At 42.3% G+C, this 12,135-nt stretch overlaps 1 protein-coding gene across 3 annotated transcripts in view; it reads left to right on the top strand.

Annotated features, from left to right (window-relative positions):
- Positions 1-8,227, top strand: part of CTTN (cortactin) — a 38,362-nt gene extending 30,135 nt beyond the window's left edge. For all 3 annotated transcript variants that reach the window (XM_039537940.1, XM_039537939.1, XM_039537938.1), the window contains 5 exons: positions 1,925-2,073; positions 5,269-5,358; positions 6,232-6,421; positions 7,471-7,542; positions 8,074-8,227. In XM_039537940.1, coding sequence (XP_039393874.1) covers positions 1,925-2,073; positions 5,269-5,358; positions 6,232-6,421; positions 7,471-7,542; positions 8,074-8,210 — 638 coding nt within the window. In that variant the 3' untranslated portion in view covers positions 8,211-8,227. The remainder of the gene's footprint in view (positions 1-1,924; positions 2,074-5,268; positions 5,359-6,231; positions 6,422-7,470; positions 7,543-8,073) is intronic.
- The last annotated feature ends 3,908 nt before the right edge of the window (positions 8,228-12,135 follow it).

The following is a 12,135-nucleotide window of genomic DNA, read 5'->3' as shown; positions in this document are numbered from 1 at the left end:
GAATCTTAAGAAATGATACTTAGATGTAAACATATCTCTTAAAAAGCTGTAATACTGATGCTACTATACTTCTGTGTCAGATCTCTTTATTGAAATATGCCTTTTTTTTTTTTTTAAAGCGTTGTTAGCATATGTTTGGGATGCCCAGGGAATGAATTGCACTTCAGCTCTCAAAAACTCATTGAATTAATACCATGAGGATGTTGCTACAACAGTGAATGTCTATTAATTGGCCAAAAGATATGAGGCTCTACACTCAACTCAGTGGCATTTGTCTATTTGTCTGTAATGCAGTAACTTTTTGAAATGCCACATCCCAGGAATCTTTAGTGCCCCCTGCCACTACCTACATCAGGGGAGGGCAAACTACGGCCCGCGGACTGGATCTGGCCCATCAGGGCTTTCAGTCCGGCCTGCGGGATTGCCAACCCCGTGGCACAGCGGGGCTAAGGCAGGCTTTCTGCCTGCCCTGGCTCAGCGCCAGTTCTGGAAGTGGCTGGCACCACATCCCTGCGACCCCTGGGTGAGTCAGGGATCAGAGGGCTCTGTGTGCTGCCCTCGCCTGCAGGCACCCCCCCCCCAGAAGCTCCCATTGGCCAGGAACAGGGAACCACGGCCAATGGGAGCTTCGGGGCACCCAGGAGCCACTGCCAGACATGCTAATCACTTCCGGGGGCGGCATGGGGCCAGGGCAGGCAGGGAACCTGCCTTAGCCACGCTGCGCACCACTGCCACCCTGGAGCTGCTTGAGATAAATGGTGATGGGTCGGATCCCACACCCTGAACTCCTCATACATCCCAGCACCCTGCTGCACCTCTCCTGCACCCCACCTCCCTGCCCTGAGCCCCCTTCTGCACTACGCACCCTCTCCTCCACCCCACCTCCCTGCCCTGAGCCTTTTTCTGCACTACGCACCCCCTCCCACACCCCAACCCCTGCCCTGAGCCTTTTCCTGCACACAGCACCCCCTCCCACACCCTGCACTCCCTCCCACATCCCAACCCGCTGCCCCAGCCCTACATTCATGGCCCTGCATATAATTTCCCCACCCAGACGTGGCCCTTGGGCCAAAAAGTTTGCCCACCCCTGACTTGCATGTATCAGAGGCAGCAGCTCTACTTGCTGCATGGGGAGAGTGTAGCCTGGACTCTAACAGAAATAAGAAAACCAGAGAGCCTAACAGGAAGGATTTGGGGATGGGAAGCACAGGGATCCAGAGAAATGGGGCTGCACTGGTGAGGGGAGCAGGGGGGTGGATCAGGTGCCAGGGGAGGAAGCAGTGATCTGGAAAGGACTAAGGGCCAGTGAGGAAGCAGGCACCTGGAGGCAAGAAGGGGAGCGGATTTGGCAATTTGGGGAGGCAGGAACCCACAATGGGATGGAGAGTAGGGGTGATGAGGAAAGCAGGAATTGAGTTGGTTGGCATGGAAGTGGGGACCCAGAGTCACAGGAAATGGAAAAGGAGAAGGGGAAGGAAAAATGGGGCCCTGGGAGAGAGGAACAGGGACCTGGAAGCGGTGAAATAGAGATGAGGAAAATGAGGACCTGACAGGGGTATGGTGGGGGGTGGGGGGAATCTGAAGGGGGGAAGATGACCTGGCAAGATACTGAGCCGCTGCCATGGTGGGGGAGAGAGGAATGGGATCCAATAGTATGAGGGAGTGAAACCTGGGGGACACAGAGCCTCTGCCATGAGCTAGGGGCATGGGGACTTGCTGGGATTCCCATCAATAGGGGAGGATGGCACAAAGGGAGCTTGTGGGGGTGGGGAGCCCCCATGAAGTGTGTTTCTCTCCACTGTGAAATCTGGCTGTAAACTGACTCCAGTATGGCACCTTGCAGAGATTCTGTGCAAGTAGAATACTTTTGTCTGGTTTTCATTTTGATCTTGAATATTTTTTTTTAATATTTGTAATGTTACAGTGAATAGTAAAACAAGCAACATCCGAGCTAACTTTGAAAACCTAGCCAAGGACAAGGAACAAGAAGACAGAAGGAAAGCAGAAGCTGAGAGAGCACAGAGAATGGCCCAGGAGAAACAAGAACAGGAGGAGGCGAGAAGGAAACTAGAAGTCAGTAAGATCCAGAGCCCTTCTGGGCAAACTCTGGTGGTTTCTAAGTGTGGAGTAGGAGAGGAGAAGGGTATATCCTCTAGGAAACATGCTCCTTTCTTTCTCTTGCTAGACTTGGACATTTAAGTATCCTTGTGCTAGCACTTCACCTGGGGGCCAGGGTCCCTTTCTACCAAACTGCACCTCCAGACAAACAGTGGACTCCCACAAGAGCTATAAATGTAACCACTGAGTAGCTAATGGAATCCTAGAACTGGAAATGGAAAAAATGTTGCTTAACCTCAACATGCTTCATAGAACACAGTGATGCTGGAAATGTGAATGGTTTTTAATTTTGAATAACAAAGTTTTACTGAGTAGTCATGACTCTCCCCTATTAATGGGACTAGATGATTTGAGTGTTAGCAATAAGTGTTTTTTCACATCTAGGTCACTGTCTGAAATCCAGGCAAGGTTGGTAGTTGCCATTCCTGGGAAATGAGTTGGTGATCTCATTCTTCTCTCTTAGAGGATAAGGCGCCATGTTACCCAAATAACCATCCTTGTTAGCTATTTCAACAGACACCAAGGATTGACTGGGTCTAGAGAATGAACTACCGTTGCTTCTCTGTGGGTATTGTAAGTTAGGCTGAGGGAACCTTGCACAGTTTCCCATGTACTGAGGTCATCTGCCTTCAAGGTGGTCAGTCCAGCACTGCATAGATTTAAAACATCTAAAAATTGGTGTGTTACATTCTCTGTGTGGAAGAGAGATTTAAAAGACCACAAAATAAATTCACTGATTATTACATAAACCAAGCTGTGTCTAAGCAAAGCAACATACAACTAGTGTACATTAGTCAAATCAATAATAGCAGATAGGCTTGTTAATTTACAATTGAACGACTGATTTTTGCAGTATAGGTTTCATAGGGCATGAATGCGAATTCTCCCACTCCTGTGTCTCCAATCAGAGGGTGTTGTCTCCTTCTAGACTGTTCCAACTAATTACCTCACTGCTTTTGTTGGTCACATGCGATTTGTTTTGTTTTGTTTTCCCTCTCATGCTCATTTTACTTCAAGGATGATTGATGTTCAGGGAGCTTTTCTTTAAATGCTCTGTTGAATCAGCCAACGTCTAACGATTGTTAGTCTCAAATGCTAGAAGTTGCTTTCTAATCCAAGCTTCATGTAGAGCAATTTATGGTGGCAGACACCCAGCTCTGGGCTGCTTGGAAAGACCATATTTTAAGCATCTTAAATGTTATATGGAAAAGCAATTACACTGTTGGCATCTAAACTACAGTCTGAGAAGCATGTAGCCATTTTAAAGAACACAGAACTCAGACTGTACTTAAACATTTGAGGTTGCTAATTTAGGTTGAAAGTATCTAATGCTGTCTTTAAACAGAGAATTTCACTTATTTTACGCTTGTAGCAATTTAATGTAGTATAATACTTGGCACTTTTCCAGTGCTTTTCATCCAAAGAACATAAAGCCTTTTTCAAAGGTGGATCAATATCAATGTCTCCACTTCATTTTTAGAGGTAAGGAAACTGAGGCACTCAGTTTAAATAGCTTACCCAAAATCACAGTCAATGGCAGATCTAGGACTAGGAATCTGTGAACTCTCTCTTTTGGGTTACATTGGAGGAAGTCTATCTAAATCTACAAAATATTACATAGAAAATAATAATTATAGAACTTAAAAGTGAACGGTAAAACATTGTTTTGCTTCTTAGTAATGCATAAAGAACATTTCTAAATTTTCTCAACTTTTTTTCTGCTTGCTTGTTCATCTATACATCATAAATTTCAGGTCTTGATTTCCCTATTGCTATAGAACTCCCTGAGAAAACTCTCTAAGATACGAAAACCTGAGCAATTGCAAAGAAAGAGGAAACTTGTTCACACTGGGGCAGATTTTCATAAGAGTGCAGCACCAGTGTGTTGAGTTCTTCGAGCTGGGCCAGTGTTCAAGACTCTTGTCCTTGTGTGTTGTTTACACTTGTTTAACTCAGTCTCTTGACAAACAATGAGGAGCAAAGGTTTCTGTGTAAGCCGTACAGCTGTGGGCTGGGATTTCTACAGAAGGCCTTACAGGGAAGTCTGGGCTTGATATTCCTAATTTTTTCTAAAGAATTGAAAAACACAGTAGCTCCCTCTCCTTACCCTTCCTTTTTTTTTTATTGTGAAAAATGCCCTGTTTTTATCATAAGGGAGCTGTAAAAAGAAAAGATATTGGCTGTGTCCCTGCAAAGAGCACATACTTCTGTTCTCAAAGTACTGCATGCTCCTGCAAATGTCTGTTACATTAGTGAGAAGAATTAAACACAAGGCAGACATGTTAATTTCTGTTGCTAAATGGCACAAGCAGTTACTCCTGAGTATTGCAGCTAAAGAGGCAAATACTAACTGGCAATGCCTAACTTTTATAACCTTTTAAAATCATGGTAATATTAATCTTCCTGTATTTTAATATCCTACCTCAGTCCAAAATTAACCCCAAAGATTCATGCGTCCTTTTGGCTGAAACATTGCACTGATTCAGGTGCAATCAGCATGCAGTGGACTGTGTGGAGCTCCAAATTGTCACACACTGTATAGCAGAATGCGGTGGTAGTGTTGCTTTTATTTACACCATGTGGAAACCTTGTGGAAGTTCAGGCCACAGCATTGTTGCGAATTTAATTCTGTCCTAGCTATTCAAAGCCTGTTGCCTTGTCAGCTGGTTAACATGCCAGGAAAAGCTTAAAACATTGTTTCTCATCAAAAATGACATGTCAGTTTTGTAACTAGAACATGTGGTATCAAGTTCCCTACACTTGAATTAAAATACAATTTGAAGCCCAGTTCATGGATTTAAAATACTGAATACAGATAACCTACAGATGCTATGCAAATATTCCAAAGAGCAGAATCAGGTGCTTGCTTTACATTCTACACATAACATACATAAATTACTCTCTCTTCTAATCCACCCTATTTATTCACACACCTTATGGCCAGTCTAAACAAAACATACAGGTTTAATTATGCAATTAGTTAGATGCTGTGTTTTCAAGTCCAAAAAACAACCTTTGTCACCAGGCCTTCTAGAGTTAGTTTAAGAGAACGCTGGTCATTGCACCCACACTGCTTCTTGGTCACTATCCTGGAGTCAAATACTGTTCAAAGTTATCCTGAATTTAATCACTTTTTTCTTTTTGATAAAGGAACAAGCTAAAGCCAAAAAACAAACTCCACCTCCATCTCCCACCCCACAGCCAGCTGATGAGAAGCTGCCCTCAAGCCCAGTTTATGAGGTTGGTTAAAATCACAATTAGTAGCTTGAATAACTTGTCCCAAACACATTTCAGTAGTGAACAGGCTTTATATTTGTGGGTAATTTTTTGTGGCTTTGCTGTGAAGTAATGATGTGCAGTAAAGTGGTAAGCTGCCTTCTTGTTGTAGGAAGTTCTGTTTAATGGGTCATGGCATTTGGGTTTTATTGCTAGATGTGTAAATATAAGGGGATGTATAGGTAGCCTTGTATCTGTAAGATTTTTCTCTCCTACTGAAATATCAATAAGGGGTTAATGTGGGAAATGGAGTTCTTACAACAATTGTTAGAGTTCAGCCTTAAAGGGTGAAATTGAAATAAAGTGAGAGAGATTTATTCTTCCTAGTATTAAAATGTTATTGTTTTCATTGTAAATAAGAAACATAGACACTTTTTTGCTTGTTGCATTTATAAGTGTGAGAAACATACTTGTCTTATATCATAAACCACCATTTATTAGCAATATTACAATATTTACACGATGGACCTGTTGACATTAGACGCATGTTTGTTTAGTTGTAATGCACTTTTTGTAGTGGTATCTAGAGATTTAAAGTTATCATGTCAGTAGTTCCTGGAATCATAACAGTGATGGCAGACTAACTTGATATCTGTAGAATAGCTGTTCTGTTCTGTTGGATTCTAATCATACTTAGGCTGACCTCAAGACAATCCTGCACGTGTACATATTGTTGTCTGATAGTATTGAATATTGCCGTTTTTCAAAGGAAATGTTCTCGCTAGTTTGAGTTCTAGTGCTGAATGCAGTACCTAGGAACTTCTCTTCTGTACTATTGATGTCACGCTTGAAGGGCTGCTTATGTGACCCTGACAAGTTTCACCTTTGTTTTTCTAGGATGCAGCTTCATATGAGTCAGATGCAACCTACAAGAATTCCAATACAATATATTCAGCTGTACATGAGCCAGAATCCAGCTACAAAACTGAAGAGTCAGACTACCAAGAAGCAGTCAGTCAGCGGGAGTCAGAATATGACCCAGAGACAGTCTATGAAGTGGCAGGGGCAGGAGACCTCTATCAAGCAGGTAGAGTGCTCTTATTTCTGAGTTGGTACCTTCAAATGGTAGGTAGTGATTCAGTGAATAATTGTACTGATATGTCCCTGTCACTGGTTTGGGCAGCAACATATAATCTAAGTTGTTAACATTTTAATTTAAATGTGCTGATATCAAATTAAAGGGGCAATATGGCAAAGCAGAACATTGACCTGCCTTTATAATGACTGGGCCTTATTTCCAAAGCTGAAAATAAACAAGATTCATGATTTAATGTTGAACTAACTATAAGGCAAACTAATGACTGCTTTTAGCTGAAGCTTAGAGAGAGTCATCCTCTTGCTTCTACTTATGTCATGTAACACAAGTTGGCTTTGGAAAAAAATACAAAGGTGAACTTCAAATAAAGGCTTATTTTAGCCAGTGCTGGCCAGCCATCTTGAAAATCCTACTAACAAATAATTGCCTTTAGAATTAAGCAACAGATGCATTTTTTAACCTTTGCAGTCTGGGACATTCAGCCTAGAAAGCTAAATCTGCTGATGGGGGAGTAGAGATTGGAAGGATGTGTTCTTGTTTGTTCATGTCACGTGTGTGTGTGTGTGTGTGTGAGAGAGAGAGATGGTACTTTTTTCATCTTGTAAAAGTATTTATTTGTTTTTCTCAAAATTTGTTCATAAACTAATTCAAAGCTGCCTGTCTCTTCCCCCGCCCCAGCCCCCACACTCACGGCCATGCGAGAATGAAATTTCTCTTCAAAGTGTGTCCCTGGATCTATTGACATTTTATAGACTTTTTCCTGAACTAAAGCAATGGGTCTTCATTTCTACCCTCTCATGCTTCTTTCTATAACAACCTCCCCATCCATCTCAATTTCTAATTTGTTGTAAAAATATCAAAGAAACCAATCAAAACACTGACACAGTTGGCTAGTTTGTTTCCTTACTTCAGTCTGTGTCCAAATTACAATGGAGATGTGGAAGAAGAGTGCCAGGTTACACTTTCATAAATGAAGGCTCTATCTATACATAGTGTGGTTTTAGTCCTCTAATGTGTCTGTCTTTTCTAACACTCTTTAGAAGAAAATACTTATGATGAATATGAAAATGAACTTGGAATTACAGCCATTGCCCTTTACGATTATCAGGCTGGTAAGCGCAGGTCTTGTTCTCTTTAGTTTTGTAAGCTATGAATAACTTTGTCTAGTGTAATATTAGTGTAATACATATCCCCCACCCAGAATACATCAAGCCCAGCTCTAGCAGTTAGATATTAAGTGACCGCCAGGGCCGAAGAGTAACATGAATATTATGGTTATAGAAAGTTTTCCTTGGTGTGATGGGTAGCAGTCACTATACAAGATTAACAGCATACCCAACGTGTAATGGATAAGAATTGAATGCCCTCCTTTTAGGGTGAAAGCTGCCACTATAAAACAAGTAAGAGGGAGTCTGTTGCTCAGAGAACTCTTTTGATTATCACATTTTCTATCCTGTTTTAAATGGATTTGTTTGGCGCATTGGAGAGAGGAAGGTAGCTAACATTACTAAGGTTCCTCTGTGAATAACTCCCTTTTTAATCATTTAATGCTACTAAAAATGCCATTACCTAGGAAAAAGCTGACCACAGTAGAACTTCATGTGAGAGTACTAAACACATTGCCTCTTCCACTCTTTTCTCAGCGGGGGATGATGAGATTTCCTTCGATCCAGATGACATCATCACGAACATAGAAATGATTGATGACGGCTGGTGGAGGGGAGTGTGCAAAGGCAGATATGGGCTCTTCCCAGCCAATTATGTTGAGCTGAGGCAATAAAGAATATTGTCAACCGATTATGCCTTAATGCCATAGTCATTAAACCTGATTTAATACACTACAAATCATGATGCTTTTTTGAGGATGGAGGGATAGATACATACTGCTTTTATATTTAATACTTTGCTGATGCTTTTTAAAATGTTTATGCCACAGAATTCGCTAATATATTGTAACTCTTATGTTCCCCACCAAGGCCCCTGGTAATGGTTTTTATGCATTTTGAAATGTTTTTCCCTATTCTTTGCCAAATTAGTGATTGTCATTAAATGCCGTTTCAAGGACTATTAGCTGCCTGTCATAAGAATGCATGTTTCACTCATACCTGTAAGTGAACAGAATTACCTAGTGATTAAGTCTAGTTAGTCTTCCAGTAAATGTTGTCAGCTAAAGATCATGGCTATGTAGGTAATTTGCATTTCCACATAAGTAGGAGTATGCCTGTATTTCCATATATAGTGTATGGATAAGGGAAGAGAAGGACTTGAGAGTTACAGTTAATGACAACTACCTAACTTTGAATATTGGCCAATGGTTAGATATGTATTGATGCTATGAAGGAAAGAGTCCAGTTATTCATTATTTCATTTTAAAGTGAGGTCTCTTGGCTCTTTTATGGACTTTCTGGTGCTACTGCTTTTGTCTTTTCCCCTATGGACATCTTAGCACTAGCTCTTGCTAATCGCTTCGTTCTCCCCTCTCCCAGAAAACCCTTTTAAAGTTGCTACAGAAGTGCTTGCAAAATTTCAGTGTTGACTCCCCCAAGGACATGCATGGTCTGTTCAAGGAACCCCAAACTGGCATCCAAACCAGTACCCCACTACCTACAGTAACAGGCTCTCTGCCTTAAAGATTAAAAGGAAGTACAATGTTGCTATATTATATTTGTGTACACAATGCATTTTTGTTCATACAATGAAACAGGTAGGCTTGCAGTTCAGTAAGACAGTTATAACCATATTTCAGTGAAGAAATGTTAATACAAATAGCATAAAACCATTCCAGATAGTCTCCACTTCTGATCCACACAAAGACAACTGCCCTCTTTATATGTTCAGCTGAAACTGCCAGTAACATTTCTCCTTAACAAAGAAATTAGTCCTGTTTTTTGCCAAAATAGAAATTGAAGTTCTTGTCACTTTTAAAAATTGGTTTACTTCACCACAAAAGTTAGTGTCCCTACCAAAGATAGTAAGTTCCAGCTAATAATGCATATGTTAAATGTGTATACTGTCTGTATCCACCTTCTGATCAAAATGAGAATGGCAGGGTAGAACTGGTACATTTGGACCAATGGAGTACAGAAAATCTTTGTATAAAATGGCACAGTGTGTCTTGGAAGAAGGTATCATGTTGAAACCAAGTCTTGGATGGTTGGGACAATCTTTAATTAATGTCATGTATGTCATATGACTATATATTTTTTTCCTCTTCCGTGGTTTCATTTTTGTCGTATTGCATTAATAGATTGGGTTGGGTTTTATATACAGTTTATTTTATCCAATTTTGCATAGAACACCACATAGGAGATATGATTTTTTGTAAATTAAATATTCAAATAAACTTTTTGAACCATTTTCATGGGATACTTTTGTATTTTAAAGCTGATGTATCAAGAATGTTGAGGTTTCAATTATGAGATTCTCATTGTTCACTCATCTGGTCACCTTCACCATATCGGCTTCCAGGTCAGTCAGATTCTTAACACCATGAATAATGAGTACTTCCAGTGGACACTGCTATGTAGTGCCCAGTTATTGCAGTGATAGGTACCTTTCTGAATGAGTGTTCCAGCAGCGCCCTGCTGAACTTTCTGAACACTTCCCTAACACACAGATCCACTGGCTAGCCTCCTGTTCCTGCCCCCATATGGAAACATTTAGATTTTAAATAAAGGGGTTATGGGCCAGAGTTTTAAAAAGAGCGTAGCTCTCATTTAGGCACCTCAGTGAAGTGAGCTGACTACCCCTGCCCAAAACAAACATATGCAGGATGCCACAGCTCCTACAGAGAATGAGAGGTGCAACTGGAGCTGCAGGATACTGAGGTCTTTGAAAATTTGACTCTTAGCTGTGGTTTTTGTGGGGAGAAAAAAGCTGTACATAACTGACTCCTAAGAAAACCAGCTGCTGCGTGTCATAAAACTTTACCTTCATAGCCCTGCTATTCAGGGTCCCGAAGCATTAGCTTCTCCGCTATATTTTGATACAAAGCTAAAGCAAGTTGCATATCTGTGTTGTAGAAACCACGCTGGATGGGAGTAGGTTGTAGCTGTCCAAGGACACAGCCAGGCCTTCTAGCATCTGGGTGGAAATGATGAGTGGCTTGGGAGCCTTCTGGTACTGGGGAAGAAGATACATGCTCTCCATTTTTTCCTCTTTCCTCATGTGGACAGGGTCATAGGTGACACAAAATTCTGGGGAGCAACTTGAATTCCAAGTTTCCCGCCTCACTAACCCTTCACTAGCTAGTAACTAGGTGCCCCACTGCTCTTCCCTTCACTCAGACCTGGATCATCTGAAAATGAGTAAGTATGCTAGGTACATGTTATTGCAAAAATGATCATAACTGGAAAGAGATCCTTGTTAAGTGCTACGAGGGTTTGGCACTAACATTCCCTTGAGATGAATGAGCCCGGTACGTATCTCAGAGCTTGTGGCTCTCTGCAGGTGCAGGAAGGTAACACTGCATTGCTTTACATTTATTTCATACTTCAAATGGGGTTTTTTTTGTAACTCAAAGAAAAATTAAGTTCCTAACCCTTTATCTTAAATTCTATTGCACATTTAGGGGAGGGGGCAATGGGACTCTGCAGCTGGGAAATTGCCCAATATAGGGGCCTCTGCGTATAGCAGATATATTAATTTAAGCACTCTTGCTTTTAAAATACAGACACATAAGCAGCATTTAAGAAAAAATATATATGACAATTACTTCAAACATTCAATAACAGCTGATTCATGGTTGGAAATCTAGGCTTGCAGTGTCAAGTGTTAATTTTTATATCAGTGAAAATATAATAGTCACAGGATGACTGGCCCTTTAAGGGGGTTAGAGCTGAGTAGCACCTGTGTCAGAGTAGCTTGCCTCCACAGGTGGAGGAAATGAGTTCACTGGGGGTGGAGGGAATGCAGTGGCTAAGAGCTGGCATGCTTGGAAAAACAAGAGCAGTCTGTGGCTCTCAGAGCGAAGAATCAAACAGGGACTACAAGCAAAGAAGCCCTGTGAGTCAGCATTCTGTAATGTGTAGGAGCATAGCTAGGAGTACAGGAACAGGCCCTGGAAAGGCAACAGGGATAGAAAGCCCAGTTGTGTAGGGTTCACAAGGCTGGGAAGCCATAGAAGAGAATGGGTGTGGGTTTCCCTTATGGTGCCACCCTGTGAGGGGGTGCAGTGACTCCAAGTCATTAAGGAGAGGAATGAGCAGTTGGTTGTTGCTACCTTTCTGCACTTTTCCCCCCACCTCCTTCTCAATGCACGAAGTCGTGGGACCTCCTGGTCAACCTCCTCCTCGCCCTGGCGAAAATGGCCATCTACGTGACCAGGGAGAGGCGGTTGGCCAGTGAAGACTCCTGCGACTGTGGGGCTTGTTTCTGATCCTTAGTCCGTTCACGTATCCGGGCAGAGTTCCTCTGGGCGGCATCCGCTGGCTCCCTTGACGCCTTCGAGGAGCAGTGGGCGCTGTCCGGGGTTCTCTGCTCGGTGTCCCCGTCAGGCTCCCTTCTTATGACCCTTTGACCGCACTCCTGTCCCTGTTCTTTTAGTTGTCCCCCGCAATTAGTGGGTTTCTGAGGCCCTGTGGAACCTCCCCTTAGGCTGGGGGGGGATCCGTTAGCATGGGGCGGGCTTTGCCCGCCCCGTTTCCCGGAAACCCAATAGATACTAAGCAAGATGAGGCAATGACCCCTGCCAAGAAGGGGAGGGT

Source organism: Mauremys reevesii, linkage group 4, assembly GCF_016161935.1.
Source record: "Mauremys reevesii isolate NIE-2019 linkage group 4, ASM1616193v1, whole genome shotgun sequence".
Classification (NCBI taxonomy): domain Eukaryota; kingdom Metazoa; phylum Chordata; order Testudines; family Geoemydidae; genus Mauremys; species Mauremys reevesii.
Note: the sequence above shows the minus strand (reverse complement) of the source record. Positions and strands in the feature narration are given on the sequence as shown.